This window comes from Ascidiella aspersa, chromosome 1, assembly GCF_963924565.1.
Source record: "Ascidiella aspersa chromosome 1, kaAscAspe10.2, whole genome shotgun sequence".
In the NCBI taxonomy this organism is placed as follows: Eukaryota; Metazoa; Chordata; class Ascidiacea; order Phlebobranchia; family Ascidiidae; genus Ascidiella; species Ascidiella aspersa.
The window spans coordinates 25,287,429-25,306,782 of NC_139447.1; the positions used below are offsets into that span (position 1 = coordinate 25,287,429).

Sequence of the window (19,354 nt, forward strand, 5' to 3'; positions counted from 1 at the left end):
CAACTTAAAAACTTCAACGCAAATAAAAATTTTACGCAAATCTTTTAACGCAAGCGCTTGTATCGCTATCGCCAACCACTGAGTGCTTCGACCTTTAAATCAAACAAATGTTTTGCATTTATTTGATCAGTTTTGTGGGAAGACACTTTGTTTTTTCTTAACCGTTACCGAACCTTTTTGTAAAATTTCAAGGAAGAATAAACCCGAAAATTAGGACGTTATACGTGAAACTTAACCGGACCCAAAATTGTTAAAAAGCGGTCTTAGCATGACGTCACAACTTACATTTGAAAGTTAGCACTTCTGAACAAGTGCAGCTAACTTTTTTTCCAAGCAAGGTTTGGCGCGGCAAAAATAGTATCCCTGTTGCAATCCTATAAATAAAATAGACCGTGTAGAAAAAAAAGTTTTAACTTGCAATCCTGGAAATAAAAAAAATAACGCGAAAATAATAAAAAAATGCATATTTATTAAGTGAAACTGTACATTTTTGTTGTTCAGAAAGTTGAAAATTAGCTGCATTTTATTGACTCACAGTTCAAGGTTTACCACAAGCTATTTATATTTAACCCGAATTCGAATTTGGTCACCCCGTTTTAAAGCAACTTTGGTCAATCCGGAACTTAACCAGATTCTGGGTTAATGATCCTGGACAGAAGCCACTTATTTTAACACGCTATTGCATAGCCCATATTTGCTTTAAAATTTGTTTTTCTATGAGCGACAACTCAAGCTACTATTCTTAGACGACTGACTCACTCCCAAGCGAATTAAAACGATTCGTTACTTTAGCAAAGATAAAAATCTAGCTGCACCTTATTTGAAGGTTAAGTTAAATGGCCTGATATAGTTTAAACGAAATTCTGTTGGAATTACCACCTATAAACTCAATAATCCCAAAGTGGTTAATAGCTAAGAAACCACCGCAAGTTTTCGCTATGACTTATCTTGCGTGCTTTAAAAGCAACACCAGCATGAAAACACACAGAAAAATATTTTCGGCATCGTGTTTATTCACCAACGGTAAAAAGCATATGCAATCAAAAAAATCGAAGTTAAACACACCCGCGTCAAGCTGAAGCAGCCCTGGCGGTATTTCGAGCGAGCAATGAACGCGCGAGCGTCAAAGCACCGACATAAAATCCAAACGAATCTGTTGATAATATTTTTCAAGCTCGAAGGCAACAAAAATCATTACGCGCAAACAAGCACAATTAAAGCTAAAATCTCTACCGGACCTGGAAGACAAAATTAGAATGATATCAGAGGGTGGTTGACCTCAAACAAATTAGTCCACGAATAAGCTTTTAATCTTGGGCGCAACTGGCAAAAACTAGCATAAAACAAGCGACAATGTAATTTGTGACTTGGCACTATGCGGTGCCTATAAATAATTCGCCTTTAGTCACTTTTGGTTGTAACAAAAACTGCTCACAAACTTTAAAGAAAATTGCAAGTGCAATTCCAGGCGCCTAATAATGCTACGAATCAGTTAGTCAGTCGCCTTCGATCTCCCGGCCCAAGGTTTGCTCATGGTGAAACCCGCCGCCCGCTTCGTCGCTTCTCTTCGGAGCGAAAGCGACACCCAGCGGTTACGTGAGTCCTTTTACGCAGCTGCTAGAGGGTGCGTCATTCGGCGTAGGTGTGATCGTCGTCGTTCACGCTGAAGTGAAAACTGCTCCCGGCGTTGACGGAAGAGGAAGCTCCAGCGGCTGCAGAGGAGGACGGGGAGGTGAGGGGATTGCTCCCAGAAGTCGAGGAAGACGGGTTACAGGTGTTGTCGACCAGCTTGCGACAAATGGGACAGGTGTTGTGCTGAGAAAAACATATTAAAATTGTTAAAATTAGATAGACCGACATATCGGTTTACCGCTAATATCGGTCGTGATTTGGCTTCTACTGATATATCGGTATCGGTAAATGTATGCCGATACTTTGGTCGATATTTTAGTAAAATAATATGATATAATTTTTCTGTAGAACAAAAATTGAACCATTTTTTGATCAGAGAAAATTGGGTTTTAGAATCATGCCAAGTAAATATGCAAAATAATAGTTTAATAAAAATTAATAAAGGTATACAATTAAAAGGGTATTTGGATTTTATTTTCAATTAAATCAAGTTTCGAATATTTCCAAGGTATATAAAAACCAATCGGTATCGGTTGACAAATATGTGAAAAATCGGTATCGGGCTAAAAAAGTGATGTCAGTCGATATCTAGTTAAAATACTTATAAAAAAGTTTGTAATATTATTGGAGTTATAGGCGTGATGTGTGACGAATCGTGGAGTCCATTGTCTTACCAGTTTCAGCCAAGGTTCTATGCAGGGAATATGAAAGAAGTGGTTGCAGGGAAGTTTCTTGGCCTTTTCGCTACATCCAAACGCTTCCATGCAAACTGAACAGTCCTTGCCAGACTCTGCCAAAACAAAAAGAATCAGGGTAAAAAACTAACTCAACAAAATGTTTGAAAATGTAAATAGATGTAGTTGCTGCAATTTATGTATATTGGCGTGTAATTGTTTTTCGCCCATTGAGATAAAAATATTCCCTGTACTCTGCCTTATGAAGATAGCTGGGAATGAGCATAAATAAACAATAAAAAAGGATGAGACATCGCTTGGCAAAAAAATGAGACGTTGCTTGGCGGCAAACCCAAAAGTTTTGGGCACAAACTTTTCGCGTTTATTCGAGTTCACAGCAAGGTCGAGAGGTAAACAACAACACAAGAGATAAACTCGCCGGCGTTCAGCGGGCGCTGGTGATAAACAAACGCAGAGACGGGCGAGCGCGAAGTCAGACACTAAAAGCGCAAAGGTCGCTTGCAGAGGCGACCAACCACAAAATGTGTTGGAGGTTGGAACAACACCAAATCTATGTTTTTTGTTTTCATGGCTGCATTGGCGACCTCGTACTAAGCATGAATTTTTAAGATCATTTTTTTTAATCGTTTACTATCATGGAAAATGCATGTGAAAAAAGCAAAAAAAAAAAACGCCATGCGTTAATGTACGTGATCATAAAATTAAACGTATAATTTCTGCGTAGTAAGGGTTTGTGTTTGCAGGAGATAAAACCATAAAAATACGTTAGAATTTAGTTTAACTCCTAATTTGTTTTATTTTAACAAACGCAGGACCTAGTGTTTAACAAAAAAAGAAAAGCAAGCCGGGAATTTTTAAAGATTAATACTCCTCTTCTATATTTGTTTACATCATTTCCGCCGAACCCAGTTTAAAGCGTTCTCCCATAAACAATCTCGTCCTGGTCGGAGAAAAACGTGCAGCGGTCGGGTGTTTTCTCGCCAACAGAAGCACGCCATGGCTGCGACGGACCGGCCAAGGTGAAAAGTTCGAATCCTATGACTTCTCGGAAACGCCAGAGCCAGGCGAGGTGGTTCCGAAACGCCACAAACGTAAACATTTCTGAGAGCGAGCGATTCTCTCGCCCTCTGGCCGCCATATGTCGATCGCGCGCGGGCGAGAGAATAGAAATAGCGCAGCGCGGTTTCAGTTGTAAAGCGCAACTGTAGCGAGAGTGAGCCCTCGTCCGCGCGTCATTGTGGCTTCACGATTCCGAATCGGTATGTGGACGCAGCTTGTTGACAAAAGAGAAGACCCCCTCCCGTATTTCAGGAGAATCCCGCGGCGTTGAAAGTACGGTTCAAGAGTTGGAAGTGCGGTTTTAGGCGATGTTCTACTAGATAACGACTATACGTCCTGAAATTCCTGATGCAAGTCTCTTGTTCCCCATTATTTAGTAATCGTGCCCTTTGCACACCCTGTTAAGTTTTCTGAAATTGCGTCGACGACGCTTAGCATAGAATTTTGTGTCGCAAAAAGCTGAACTTTTCAGGTCATTGTTTGACACGTAATAAACAACGAAGAGCGATCGGCGGTTTTCGAGATGGCGGTTGGTGATAAGCTGAAAAGCCGCGTCTCGGGTCATAAGTTACGCAAGGCGGCGACTGTCGTCGTGATATTCACACAGAACCAGCCACGAGATCGGAAATAACGATAATAATCTTGACATTTCGGTCAAAGATGCGCAACTTGTGGAGCCATAATTGCTTAATGGGTAAACTAAACAGCGAACACACAAAGTCAGTCAACACAGCTATGAAAAGGCTACTACTTTCCATTAAATTTTAAACGCAGACAATTATTAGGGCGAACAGTTTAATTTGTTCGCATCACATATATTAACACCTAGTTAAAAATTCGATTTAGACTGCAGAGCACCGAGGAGTGGTGATGCGGCTTCTGCGAACGGCCAGGAGAACTTATCCACTTAAGCCGTGACCGTAATTGGCGTGGTGAGACGTCTTGAAATAACCCAGGTTTCATTAGAAAAAAATAAATCCGATTTAGACCACATAGAGACATGCCTGAGCCTGGATTGGCCACAATGAAGACGTTGGTCGCCCAATCACGTCAATATGTAAAAATATAATAGGCGCATTTAACGGTGAGCGTATTAATTTGCGAAATATATATATATCGTTATTTTTTTTTTTACATATATTTACTCTACAACTTCCACCAGTAGAAATTAACGACCTGTCTTTCTGTTTACATGTAATTCTCGTCTTAACAAATATATACTTTTTCTTGCCAGTGCGAATATGTTCTAACCCTCCTCTTGGTGCCTGGACCCGCGGCGATTTTAAACCGCCGACAAACATATGGCGATTTGTGACGCGAAAAAGCACAAGCTGTTCACCTTTGAGCGAACTTTAGTTGATATGCGATACCGGTAACGGCTCTATAGATCGGCAGTTTAGGACATTTGTTTGTGTCGCTATGTCAACACAATCTACAAAAATGGTGTGGGGCGGGGGATTGGCGTCCAGCGTGCTCATACGCAAACTTTCGAAATGACTTTCCTATACAATTTCCTACATTATCAAAACATCCCCTAAACGCCCGAAGCGATTGTTTACAGTCTAAAAAAACACGACACGTCTTGAAAAAACGTAAACGAATTGCGCGCAAAACGCCGGCAAGCTTAGAAGAAAGTAGGAAACCGAGAAAGCAATAAGCAAAATAAAAGCTGGCGCTTGACCCTTGTGCAACCCGCTTGGTGAACTCTGGCCGACCCCGAGAGCGCGTCTAGCAGGGTTCACGCGGCGGTCGCGCGCAACGAAACACCCGAGAAAGGCGAACGCACCTTCTCGGCGTGCCTTTTCGGGTGAGGTGACGTATAGGCGAGAGCGCAAGAGGCGTTGTAGAGATGGCGGCGCGAAGAAGCGATCATCCGTAAACAGGCTGGCGGATTTGCGAGCGACCCGCGAGTGAACCGGCACCTTGCTGGGGTCGCGCAGAGTTCAGGGCGCGCGAGTCAATTCGCTCCAAGCGGGGAAAAGCGATCTTCTGTTGGCAAGGGGCTCTGACGACGGGACCGGAGACTGGCGTTTTGTGGGCTCGCTTGCGCGTAACACGAACTCCGCTCTCACAACGAAAATTAACTGATGTTCGATTAGGTTTCTAAACGGTACCCGAAATATAAGATTGCAGACCTCGTTATACAAGATTTATTCGAAATAATAGACTGTTCACGCAACATAAACTGGACAATTGAACTGCACATTTATTTCCAACATGACAAATTTTCAAACGAATCGATTTTGGCCTGAATTGTATTTTTGGCGCGTTGATTTAAGTTGCACAGTACAGTGAACACTCATTGTGGTTTGCCAACTAAATCCGTCTATTGACATTTAACTTTACTACGATCGGATCGGAGCATACACAAAATACTACGCGCCGTTCAACGTAAATTTCTTGTTTGTCAATTTAAAGTTAAACTTTAACGAATGTCTCAAAGCGGTCGTTGTTTAACAACTATATCCAGCTTGCACATTTATGGAATACTTTGCAGGCAATGCAGTTTTATAAACACGAAAAAAACTTTACAAGGTATGTTATACACCAGTTGATAATTAAAATGACGGTTGATTAGCATACAACCCACGTCGTGGTAAAAAGTGCTCACTATATTGCACAGAACGTATGAAAATAAAAAAACATATTTCACTGTACTTTTACTTATGGAAAACTGTACTTATAGAAAATTCTACTTTTACTGTACAGAAAATTCTAGCGTGTTTGTTGTCGTAATATAAAAAAGCAGGACTTACCAACGTGTGTTTGGTCGATCTCGATGGTCGGGAGGTCTTTGATGGCGCGGTCACTGGCCGGTGGCGGACCTGCACTCTCCAGTTGACCCAATAACTGTAATACAGCAGAGATGCGTTCAAGACAGTCTGGTACTGAAACCATTTTGGTCTGTGCTAAATAAATCCTTGGTGATTCGGCAAACGGTGATTACGCTGTTCTTTTGGCTGACGTTTAAATCCTAATGATGAGCGAAGCAGGGCGAGTCGCCGGCTTTCCGGATTTACTGCCTTTTTCTCGGCGCCTTTTTTCCCAGAGCAGAGTCTCAAGGTCAGCGTCGAGCTTTGCAAGGTCAAACCTTATTTGGCTGAGCGGAGCGAGACGCCAAAATATCGCCTAAAACTACCGTTAAACAGACCTGGCCTGGAAAACAAGAGAATTGTACCTCAAGGAAGAAGGAAAGGGTGGTGTGACGCATCGAAGTAAGCTAACGGCAGGGAAATTTGATACCCCAGGCTTCAAAACGAATTACCTCATCACAAAATACCGTCGATGATTTCATTGAGGTACATGCAAATTTTGTTCAGAAACAAAAAATGGACCAATGACGCGGTTTCGTATACAAGCACTTGTCAAATATAAAACTCAGTGTGGCAAATTTAATTTAGGCTGTATCTCATGCATAGCGACCTATAAAAATTTACCTCGCGGTGAACTTAAAAACGGCTTACAATAAGAGAAACAATATGTTGAAGGCAAAGTAAGTCTAACTGGAGGTTCATTAGGGTGGCAGTTTTTGTAATAGTCTATAAATATATATTCTAAGAGCATATAACGCAGTGTCCTTTTTTTGAACGCCACACGAACCCCTTTATTAGTACAACACGCGAATAAAGACATACTGAATTTAGTTATTGAAAAAACACAAATCTCAATTTTCGCTTAATATTTGGTTAAAATTGCATTACGACACGAACGCGAGTTGTATTAAAGCGACTGCAAAGCGGTGAACTATATCTAAACAAAAACAAACACCATCTTAGCGCGAACTCTGAGGATTAATCTATTAGTTGACCTGCAAGGAGAGTTAAAGCCGAAATGAAACGCAAACCATAACAACCGTATACGCGATTCGAATCTACGAAGTACACAAACTAGATTATGTGGCTTGAAACGGCGTCGAAACCTATTCTAGAGCCTGTTACTATGTTCACGTAAAGTCGGGCGCTGTCACGTTTTTCCAGTTTAAAGTCCGTTAATGCTAGGCAATCATATACACTTACCACAAATTACACAACGAATTATTTTGACTATTTTCCGATGTGCTTAAATAGTGCATGCCGTTATCCAAACACCTCTTTAGTTCTCTGATTAGTAGAAAGTTAATTTGGTCAAAAGATCAAAACTATGGTATACGTAACCGATATAAATAACCGCATAGGTTTGTCATTCAACGCCTTCTGACCGAGGCATCACGACTGGCTAACATCAACAAACTCTACACTCTCTACCTTCAATATCTCGCTTAACCCAAAACATAATGCGCCCACTGATAGAAATCTGCGCCAGCTAAACGTGAACACAAGCAAAGCAAGACTGCACCGACTGATCAGCAGCATTGTGCTGCGCTTCACTCGCTCAAGTATGAGAGGCTCGCTTTTCGATAGACTGTACGCCACACTATCAGTGCACGACAAGCTGCCCTTCGCCTGAACCCGTCGCGCCATTAGGAAAGGACGAAAACACGCTCTGCTCGCGCTTGCTAATAACCGAAGTATCTACACAATGGGACAGTGCTTTCGCAGCAGTTTCAGTGTCGCTTGCAGGTCTTTCTTTTATACAACAAACCACGTATTTTCTTTTATACAATAAACCAAGTTGTAAAGAACAGGTTGGTCTATGTCTACAACGCTATTTTACGATTGTACAGAGCTTTGACAAAGCGAGCTGCCCTGTATCTGTGTCAAAACCACAGACGAGCAGGAACGAAGCCGCGCGTGAAATTGTGCTCCATCTTGCAAGGTCAAATCAGGGACAGCACAACCCGCGTATCGATTTTTTGTTGAAGTGCCGAACTTCAATACGCCGTATATATATCCTTCATCAATATACTACTACCTTTTTCAATCTGCATAGGGTATGCTTAACAAGTAAATTATTTGTCAATGCATATAGCATTGTTACTAACTAAAAAAAATGGAAAGGTAATGAGGTTCTATTTATCATCATGCTGTTGTGGAGAATATTGTGTTTACGCTGCTTTACTAATTTAATTTAATACACAGCGGTTTACCTCGGAAGCTACGTGCAGCACAGCTGCGGATAACAACCTAGTAAATAAAGAAGGAATTTCAAAGGGTGCTCGCCGGGCACTCACATGCGCACTGTGTGGAACGTGACGTCATTGCGGTGGGGTAGATATTGAAGAGTGCTTGTGTTTCACTTCCGTTTGTTTGTTTCGATCGAAATACTGACGTTAGTGCTTGCTGAAAGTCTTTATAGTATATATGGAATTCGCGTAAGAAAAGTGTGATTAAATGTAATGCCAAAGCTGTGTTCGTAGGCGGGCGTTTATAACTCCTGTTATTACTCCATTTGTTGTTTCGATCTCTATGCTGTATCTAATAATAATGCAATAATTCTTAAAGGAATCATGGACCGGCAATAGGTCTACACTCTACTCTACACTGTGGCCTTAAGCAGAAAGAAAATCATCAACGTCGTTTGATTAAGAAGGAAGTAAAGCACAATCATGAAATGACGAAGAATATTTTAGTCTGTGAGCTCGTGTGTGAGATTTGGGTTGAAATTAGAGTTCAACAGTTTGATGCTAAATTTACGGCACAGAGATGCACCTGTGTGATCAAAGTATCATGCTATTTAAAACACTTCGACCATTCGGTTTAAAAATATATCTTGGTTGACAAAGGCTCTGAAAGCGGAAACGTACCACTAATAAAAAATACTACTCCGCAGCCCAAACGCCTTGCAATTGTGCCGGATTTAGGGGTGCGTCATTGACTAAAACTATTTTTAATGGGCCGCAACAAAAAACAACAAATAACTCAACGTTGCTTGATGACCACTGCAATATTCGTGTATAGCGTAAATTAAATTGTCAAGATGACAAAGCGCGTGTAACAAGCTCCCCTTAAGTGGGTGTTCAACTTTTAAACAAGGTCAAGTGTGTTGCGCAACGCTGTACTCATACAAAACTATCTTGCGGGCGAGTTGGCTTGTCAGGTCAAGTTGACAATTTAAGGTACTCGATTCCTTCAACAGACACTCGCGGTGGTTTTCAAGAACAGAGTCCCTTGTTGCTATACTCGAAAACTGTAAGGGCGAAAGCCAAGACGTTTAAACGAGGATGTGATTAACAAGCCCTTAACTCCGAAATTCTAATCGACAGACGTTTAGTTTAGAAGAATGGTAAACTGATTAGAACAAGCTACCAAGACCATAGTCAAAACTCCTCGTAACTATACTACTTTATGCAATTCGAATTAAAAATCCGTCATAGAGTCCTTACGGTGGCTAAACATGGATGTATTAAAAGTTTAGCGATATTTTTGGACTTTTGTCATACAATATTTTAACCTCGACAATAAAAGAAATAAACTTGCGTATGCTGTACCCCAAATTTCGATTCCTTTAAAAGCGAAGATAAAAAGTAAGTCAGTAGGAAAACATTTTATTTTAAGACGTTATCTTTTAAGAAGTAGCCACAAAAATTCCTCTACTGACAAAGTTCAAGTGCGCCCGACACATGCCTGCGAATTCTATGCTAAAGCACCAAGGTCACGCAAAGGACAAAATTTGAGCGAAAACAGACATAGGAGATAGATTGACGGTCCGACTACGCCTTGCCTAATTCGGCGCTCTTTGTTGTAAACAAGGCAAATATATTAAGGCATCGTAGAAAGAGCCAAGGGTACCAAAAGTATTTGAAGAAAAACCGGTTTGTATTTTATTAGACAGTTTTTTCTCAAAAACTTTCATTTGTATATTATTTAAAACATTTGCGTACTATTTTGAGTTCTTATATTGACGCGTCCGTTGGGTCAGCCGCGCTTCAGATATTATCTGCATGTCAATTTGGTGAAAGTTAGATTCTTCAGTATTCCAAAAATACAAATGGACTGATACTCTTCAGTGAAAAAGCGTGATGTTTTTCTGATTTACAAATGCGATATGCCACCAAGCAACAGGGCATAAATAGAAGCAATTATAATTGACGATAAAGTCGCAACTATCTTGATATAAAATACTTCATATAAAAGTAGTTACGTAAGCTATTAAAAAACAATACGTTTTGCGACAGCAATTGTTCCTTCGTTAGGCAAACAGACAAATTGTGAAATATGCGACTTCGTGGCACGTTTGCCCACAAAGGTGAGCCACTGGTAGTTGTCGTTGTGTCATTTTTTAATTACAGAGACTCGGAGGTCTTTTAAAATGTGTGATTTCTCTTTACAATGTGCACCAGGTTTGTCGATATGCCGTATTGGAATGTCATTTTTGTGTCCGTTCATACGTTTTTTTATGGTAACCCGGATCTTTGTCACGTCGTTATTTATGCCATTTATGAAATTAACGTCCTAATGAAGAGTTAACATTTAATACCGACACTGAAAATATTTTATCACGCAAAGCAACAGCGTAATAAATAACCCAAACAAATTACGAGATAAGAATATAAAAATTTATTATATCTGTAAATAACTGTGGAATAATTAGAGAATAAATTTACAAAAAAAAAGCAATAAAACTGTATACGTTGGCAAATCAGTTAGTTTTCTCTTTTGCAAAGAGGTGATAAATTGAGCAATAGGCGTAGTATAAAACAGTTTAGTTTGTACATAAGTAAGAACGATTGTGACAATACGTGAACAGTTTCTTGAATAGTTCAAGGACTAACTGTAGGAAATTTGCTTAATTTTGACCTCCAACTAGTTAATTATTAACCAAACAAGGATTCCAAAAAAGGAGAAAATTGGTCAAAATAGTGCCGATCTTCAATGTAAAATATAATTCTTTATGTTACACAGTAAAGCTGGCTCTCCAAGGACTGACAACAAAAGTTCTCTCCTTTCTTAGAATCATAGTAATAGATTGCTAGCGACACCCAGCGGATGTTAAAATTAAAAAAAAGGTAAATCATACAACAAAAGAGACATTACGTGGCAGTATTAGCACTCTAAATGCTTACAATATAGTCGTTACTCTGTACGCCTAGTTTAGAACCTTCCACAAGAATTCAGAGAGGTATATTAAAGTGAAATAAAATACATTAAAAAAATAAAAATATTTTTTAATGTAAGAAACTAAACTAACCCTAGGCTTTTTAAACGTTCAAGTCTGGGACTTTGTCTTTATCAATTAAAACTTTTCGTGATTCTTTAGGTTTGCTAATAATGAACAAATCATATAAACTGTTGCTATACACAAAACATTTCTCGTTGCTTGCCTAGTGACATATTTTTTAAGGTAACATACTCTAGTAAAAAGAATTGCGTTTCATTATTTTTAGCATTGCATATCACAAACTCAGAAAATTATCTAAAAGTAGGGTTTTGTGTGAAATTATTATTGGCCGACTGACAACCCTTAAAACTTGCTAAGCGCGACCCCAACAAGAAAAACCCTGGATTACTATGTCAAAAACAATCGCTCTTACACGGCGAAAAATCTAAATGTGAACAACAAATACGAGTTTCAATTGTGTGTGTTGCAATTCCATATGGCCAAAAGCAGATTCGGTTACAGCCTTACGTATATTCTTAGTTCATTCCTATTGGCAAGTTGAAGAAGCTAAAAACTTTTCTAACATATTCTTAACAAGATTGCACTTTTAGATACATAAATTTCTTAACATAAATAAAGAGAAACTTTAAAATGTGTAAAACAGTTTATATTCGTCATTATGTTGAATATGTACAATGTGAAGGTAATTTGATTAATAAATAATGGCAAGGGGAGCTCACAAAATAGGAAATATATTAATAGGCCCACCTGTGAAATGATATCATCCAACCCACTTGGTCCCCACACATAGTCATCAGCATTTCCATGAATTTCTGTGAAGTTCCTAAAACCAAAATGTCCAACATTAGTGGTCACAATGTCACAGTTTCATTTCCCAAACATAGTTTTAGTCTTGACATGCGAATCATAAAATTGCATTGTTGATACTAGTTGGTAATCAAAAACTTTTGCTTTGTAAAATGTTTTTTTAATACTTGTTTAGTGGTATCTTTGAAAATACAGTAGTGTAACTTACCACTGAGGAAACAGTCCAAATGGAAATTGAATCATTGGACTATCAAATCCAAGGGCATTTTGCATGACACTGCATATTATAAAAACAGTAATTAAAAAAAAAATACATAATGAGCTGAATAAAAATTAATGATTTTTTATGTAACACACAAAATAGTGAAGATCAAATGTCTTGTAACTACAAATTATGTAGATTAAACTTAAATAGGGCTTAATAAAATAAAATACATAAAATACATTTTATTAAATTTTAATTCAGATTCCGTGTTGTATATATCTTTTAAAGGCAGTATAATGTCATACGACACTCATTAAACTTCTATGTTCAAATTAGGTATGTATTCCAGCAAACTTTCACAACTAATATTAAACATACTCAGACACAAAAGTTCTTGAGTTTGCATCATGTCCATGTCTTCTTCTCCACATTTCCTGCCTATTTACACTTGGTTGTTCCACAGGGTTTTGAACCGTGGAAGTTTCAGATAAAAAAGGAACTGAAACAAGAATTTATGCTTAAAAACAGTTGGCACAGTATGTAACAATTTGAGTTAATCCCTCCGCAACTTTAAAAACCATGTTTAACAAAAAATATTACTATATAAACGATATTAAACAATCAATGTAAACACCAATAACCTGTATCACTATGAACTTCATTTGAAGAATTTGAATTTCCGCCACTTGCTAAAAAAAAGAAATAAATGATATAACAAATTCACAAAAGTAAATTTTATACAGTGTTAAACGCACAAACTGATTTTACTATATAGATATACTGGATTTGATAAAATCAACTACAAACAATTCTCACTTACAAACTGAAGGTTGAATTGGGTTTGCAGATGGAAGTCCTTGTGAACCAAAAAATTGATTGAAAATGTTGAACAACTAGACAATATAGCAAACAACATAAAAATAACAGTTTAATTTTTAGGAAAACTCTGAAGATTAAAAATTAATTTATCTAACATAAATAGCTTCTCCAGCAAAAAATGACACACTTAATTAATTCCCATTTAATAGTTTAAATCACTGGCCAGGGAAAATGTGGTTTGTGGCCCCAATTTATACATATTAGCAATTTTTAGTGGGCTGAAAGCTACTTATTATTATTTCAGTTTCATCTTGTAGATGTGCGCGGTGCGCCGTATGATTTTAAAAGTTAATGTGTCTAGTTTTATTTTGGCTCATAGTGGCATCACAGGGCCAACAAACAGGCCATGGCCCTCCCAAAACTATACTTTTAGCCTTTTTTACATAAATACAAATATTTTTTGTGGTAAGAAAACCAATTTCTGTCAAATTAAACTGAAAATCATGCTTTTTTGAGCAATATTTGAACTTTTAAATTGCTTCATGCATCTTTTATTTTAACTAAAGTTTTGCCAATTAAAAAAGCAATTTTTCTTATCTTTGCACAAAGAGTTGTGTGAGGGTGCGCTCAAGAACAAAAGGTGTTTTTTAGTGATTTTATGACAGCACATTATGCCATCAATCAAAATTTCATAACCCTTCAAACAAAAATGCTGGATCCATTCATTTTAGGCCTTTCACATTTAAGGCCTTTAACAGCACTAAAAAAAGTATTTTGGCCGCAACAAAAAAAGTTTGCCAGCCAATAGTTTTCAGCTTTTAACATTTTAAAACCACATCAAAAACACACTAGTTACATGGAATGCATATGCAGAACTATTGCACAACAATTAACTTAAATGAAAGTGTATACATCAACTGAATTGTTCTGGTTCAGAGATGGACGACCATTAGTTGCAAGAGATTGAGTTCCTTCATCCAAAAAAGAGTTTCTGTAAAAAAACATGTTTATAGATATGTTACTATGCACAAATTTAGTAGCTTTCAATTTAATGTTTTACGCAAGACATTTCGAAACATAGAAAAAACATCTTGTACATACAGATATACAGTTATACAAAGAAAAAACATAAACCTTATCTCTTCTGTGACAAGCTCAACAAATCCATTTTGGCAATTGGGACAAATGATTTCCTAAAATACAGAAGTTAGTTTTATTCAAAATATGTTTTAACGAACTTCAATAAAACCGTTAGTCAAATGTTTAAGCCAACCCATAATGTATTAGTTTTATAAAATTTGACAACATAAATGGTTTGAAATTAAAGTTAAGGAGAATAAAGTATTTCATATATATATATGTATTTCATATTTTGCTTGAATTGTCACAACAAAAGATAAAACTTGTGTATTTGAGAATCGTATTATAAAATTAGTAGTAGGTTTTATACATAATAGGGTTGAACCTATATCAAAGGCATCCAATTTTATTTAATTAAAAGAGTTATATTTCCTTTTAAAAAAAAATCACAGGCCAAGTTTAGTAAGATGGCGATAAAACATGTGCTTTATTTCAATTTAAGCAGCAATGTATAACTTGAAACCTGCACACACATATGTGTGTTAACTAGGGATATTCAAAGTAGAATCCCAAGGTATTCTAGAATAATAGGTTTCGAATCTAGAATAACAAATCCAGAATAACGAATCCTAGTATATTTTTATTAAATTATTTAGCCTCGATTTTGTTTGGGGAAGGGATTAATCTTAATCTACCCTACAGGGCCCACAATCACAGCAATAAATCACCCAAACAATTTGCTAACATGTGAACATTATAATAAAAAAATCTCCCATATGTTTAACATTCTTAACAACTGTCATTTGAAGCAGTTGTGTAAACTGTAATATGTCCACTGTCCAGGTTGTTGCTTAAGAATGTTAAACATATGGGAGTCCAGGTTGTAGTAAAACTTATATTTTTGCCTATAGTGAGTACAATGCAACACTGCACACAGAAGTCTTGCAATTCGATCCTGTTGATTAAAGCATTGTTGGGCCTTAGTGCTTATTTTTTGACTAACATGATCTGTTATGCAGTCAAATAATGACACAGCAAAGGATACAAAGTTACTATTGCCATAACGAATACTTGACAATTACGCTGTGCATAACTGCATAATCTCGCTGAATATTATTGGCCTAAAGATGACCTTTAAGTAACCCTATAGCGCATTTTGTCCGACCGCCAGCACGTTTTACAATGTAATGTTACTTTTGCAACTTAACTCATTTAGGGAAATTGCGAACTCCACACATGACATTACACGGTAGTTGCTCGCCCAATAACGCTTGATTGACACTTAATTATAAGACAAAGGTTATCGCAAGACGCAAAGTAATTGGTCGCCCGAAAAAACGCTGACACTGCACTACGAGGTTACATTTAACTTACCACACACGTTTGTACAATTAGGCGCAACCATCGCGGCAAAACATTAAGCATATGGGTTCCAATTACCCGATAATAAACGGCAGAAGAGGATTCGATATTCTACTTTGAACATCCCACTGTGATTTAGCCCTTTTGAAACTGATTTTTGACTAACGATTACGGCATACATATCATTAGTACACCGAAAGCCATCGCAAACTCACCGAATCTTTTGATCAATGATGCAAGCAGGGCAGGAAAAACAACTAGCCTGCAGTGAAGTTGTGAGTTCGAACCAGAAATTTTATTAGCAACATCAATGCTGATGTAGGCTAACTGCTATCCGTAAATTTTGTTCAGTAGCAGGTGAAAATAAATTGAAAGAAAGACCACATTCACGATTTAATGGTTTTCACCTGGTATTAATAGTTTTTAAATACAGCACAATATCAAATGCTATCCGGATTAATATTATTGAATTGAATTTTCCCAGTTTTGCAATTTTATCATGATTTTTTTATAGGGGGGAAAATCATGAGGAAATTCAAAACTGGCAAGTTAAATTTAGCGTAATAATACTTTAGATAAACCCCAATGTTAACATGGACCCTAACCCATCAATGTGAGACCAGGGGCGTATCCAGAAATTTAGAAAGGGGCTCCCGAATTTTCAACTTGGGGAATTCCCCGCTTTTCGTCTGACGTTAATGACGTCATAAAATAGCGATTGTGATAACGTCATAAATAATATCGCTTAGTGTGTAATCGTTAACTTCAGGAGTAAATTGAAAACAAGACTGTGAAATATATGTGATTGATTTTGGTAGATCCATGTACGGGACCACGCTAAATTACAAGCACGTATTTCGCCACCTGCAATACTAAACGAAGATCGTTTTCCCGGGTGATATTCGACTAGCACAACATAAAAACGCCACTTAAATAGTTCTAAAATAAACGTTGCTAACCTCTTGAAGAGAGGGCACAGCTGGCGACCGAAGCGAGCGCGATTTTTTTTTTGGTATAACGGCATTTCTTTTAAATTTATTGTAAGTTTTATAACATTGCCGAAACTAAAAAATAAAAAATATGTCCAATAGTTTTGAATACGTTTTTCATTTGTCCGCGACGCACTTGGCAGCCCTCCACGGCACAACAGTAAAGCAGCGCAGTTCAAAAGACAGCATTATAATGTAAACAAAACGGACGTATAAAAGTCATTCTATTTTTCGCACTTACGTAGATAAAATAGTCGAAAAGTATATGAAATCGAAAACTACGAGAAACATCAACACCGCCTAACTCGACGTTATAAGCGAGAAAAAGGCGGAGATCGCTTGATTTATTGTTGTTAATTATCGAACACACACTTGCTAATCAGCCAACCTGAACGAATAAGGAAATGCGAGAGAAAAATATCCTGCGTTTACGATCGACCAAACAAGAAACGAAAAACGGCGTTTTGCGTTTGAATTTTTATTTATTTATGAGTGAGATTGTTTACCTTTTTACCCATAAAATGGTAAAGTTAACATTCTATTCTCGCAGGCCGACCATTTTATGTAAGTTGGGGGTTACCTAAGTATAGTACCAAGTGCAAGCAGCAACGGTGACTACGATTTCAGATCTGGACTGTTTGTCAATGAGTTTACCTTTCGAACGATTCAATTTAAAATAATGCAATATCAAAATACTGAGTTGCAAACTAATTAACTAGCCGTGAAGACCCAGCTCATTATTCTATATGAAAAATGGACTGTGTGCCGTCCTGACTTCATTCATAATTTGTGGTCACCAAGATTTCAGCCAAAAAACTGTTCAAAATTGTATGACAAAAAGGCTGTTTTTTATTGTAACACAGCAATATTTTATGCCAAATGACACCACTGGCGTGCTTTAGGGCAGTATGCACACCAAAGATCTTAGGCAGAAAGGCACTAAAATACATTCGGGGTGTACTGTATTTTAAATTTGTAGGTTACATAACAGGTGGCTAAGCAAAAATAGCCTCTTAAACTAGCCAAATAGCCTAGTTTTTCATGCTTGTTAATTCAAGTTTGCAGGGCTGAAGAGATTTACCTTTGATTTTCCTCAAAAAGCATATTAAATTGTGCAAGCAACGACAGGCAAACTTTTTAATCTGGCCTACAATAAACAATTTCTACAAACTAATTATTAGATAATGCATTTAGGTGAATAGCAAGAAAATATGACAAATTTATTTTCAAGTGGGCAATTACAACAGAAAAAAAGTAAACAATATCAAAGTTTCGAAAAAAACGAGCATATTAACACAAGAAAAATGGTATAATAAGGTATACCTCTGTAATAGGACGAATCCGTTCATCACATGTATGGCAATAGTAGGATTCTGTTTCCATTGCGCTAGCCATATTGATACAAAAATAACTATAACAAGGCTAACCGCTGAAAAACTACCTGTATATCCTATTTGTGTTTTATTACGGGTTCCTGTGTGTCATGAATATTTGTTAATTTGTTAAACTTGAATAGTTTACAATCTACACATATTACCAAATAACTTTATACCTAAACTACAAAGTAGCAGTTTAAAACAAAAAGGGAACTAAATGCTAGCAACAAGAACAATTTGGAAACAAATCAACCAAAACAGAAATTTACCGTCAAGAGTAAAACAAAACGTAAAGAGAACAAGGCGTTCTTGGCAAAACAATTGATTGATTAAATCATAGATTAAAAAAGGCATAATGGTAAGATGTAAACAAAGGCATAATGGTAAGATGTATCGAAAAAAACTTCAGAAAAGCAACGAAAAGTTTTGCATAGTAAACAAAGATGAATTTAAAACTGGGAAAAAATTGCTGCGCATACCTTTTATTCAGCATTATACGGATAAAGCCTTATAATCTTCCCGTTTAAACGTCAAGGGCACAGTTTCTTCTCCAAGATTCCTAACGATTTTGCTTCGGTGAACACCAGTATTCGCGAATGTTCGCGGTGTACTCACATTCAACTCATATTTATATACTCTCTACCTGGTTTAACTTGCATGACAACACAAGCAAATCATAAAACCAAATCACCGATTTAAACAGTTTGATTTTAGTCCTGAGCCGAATATAACCGAAATTAAATCGAAAATTTGAAAGAAACCAGAACCTTAAATCAGTGTTGCCAAATTTTTTTCGCGGCGACCCCCAATACAGCAATACTAAGCGAAAGCAAAGAGACTTTGGCGGAAGTATAAGCGAATACAAAGCCATAGACTCCTAACACGCACCCAAACCAGGTTAATCTTATATGTTTAGCTTAAAGTTTAAACAATGAAAGTGTTTGTGTATTGAAACCGTAAGCCTTAACAGATATAAAATAGATGGCTTAAGCTGTAATGAACCACTGAGAGACTATATTACAGTACCTGAAACGGATAAGTGGGCGCACCAGCTTGTTGGATGTCTGTATTAGAAGTAATGAAAAATAATAACATGCACTATTTTCATCTGACATTTATCCGCACGAAGTTTGTCATCCGCACATTACAATTTTGTTAATCCGTACAAGTGCGTACCATCCCACGGGTTAAAAAGCTTTGTTCTAATCACTCGATTTATAAATTTGCAAAATTTGCAGTTTTGAGTCAAACTGCAACTATAGCTTATAACCACATGCGGAATCGGTTAAAAATAACCCTAAATTTGACCGATTCTAGATTGCCGAGTCCGAC

At 37.3% G+C, this 19,354-nt stretch overlaps 1 protein-coding gene across 1 annotated transcript; it reads right to left on the reverse strand.

Annotated features, from left to right (window-relative positions):
• Positions 1–1,110: 1,110 nt before the first annotated feature.
• On the reverse strand, positions 1,111–18,202 carry LOC146168503 (E3 ubiquitin-protein ligase RNF126-A-like). The gene is made up of 11 exons (XM_083381359.1): positions 17,970–18,202; positions 14,350–14,408; positions 14,128–14,206; positions 13,217–13,289; positions 13,038–13,085; positions 12,775–12,895; positions 12,400–12,468; positions 12,132–12,207; positions 6,143–6,236; positions 2,307–2,422; positions 1,111–1,815 (listed from the first exon to the last, which is right to left on the reverse strand). Exons 1-11 carry the CDS (start codon positions 18,039–18,041, stop codon positions 1,630–1,632), a joined length of 993 nt encoding a protein of 330 aa, XP_083237485.1. The 5' UTR covers positions 18,042–18,202; the 3' UTR covers positions 1,111–1,629.
• Between the last annotated feature and the right edge of the window lie 1,152 nt (positions 18,203–19,354).

Bases quoted from the DNA above. Each gene is read 5' to 3' on its own strand.
- LOC146168503 (XM_083381359.1), bottom strand. From the start codon at position 18,041: ATGGCTAGCGCAATGGAAACAGAATCCTACTATTGCCATACATGTGAT. The intron at 14,409-17,969 runs GTATACCTTATT...TCTGTATTTTAG, and splicing joins GGATTCGTCCTATTACAGAG to GAAATCATTTGTCCCAATTG. The intron at 14,207-14,349 runs GTTTATGTTTTT...GTTTTTTTACAG, and splicing joins CTTGTCACAGAAGAGATAAG to AAACTCTTTTTTGGATGAAG.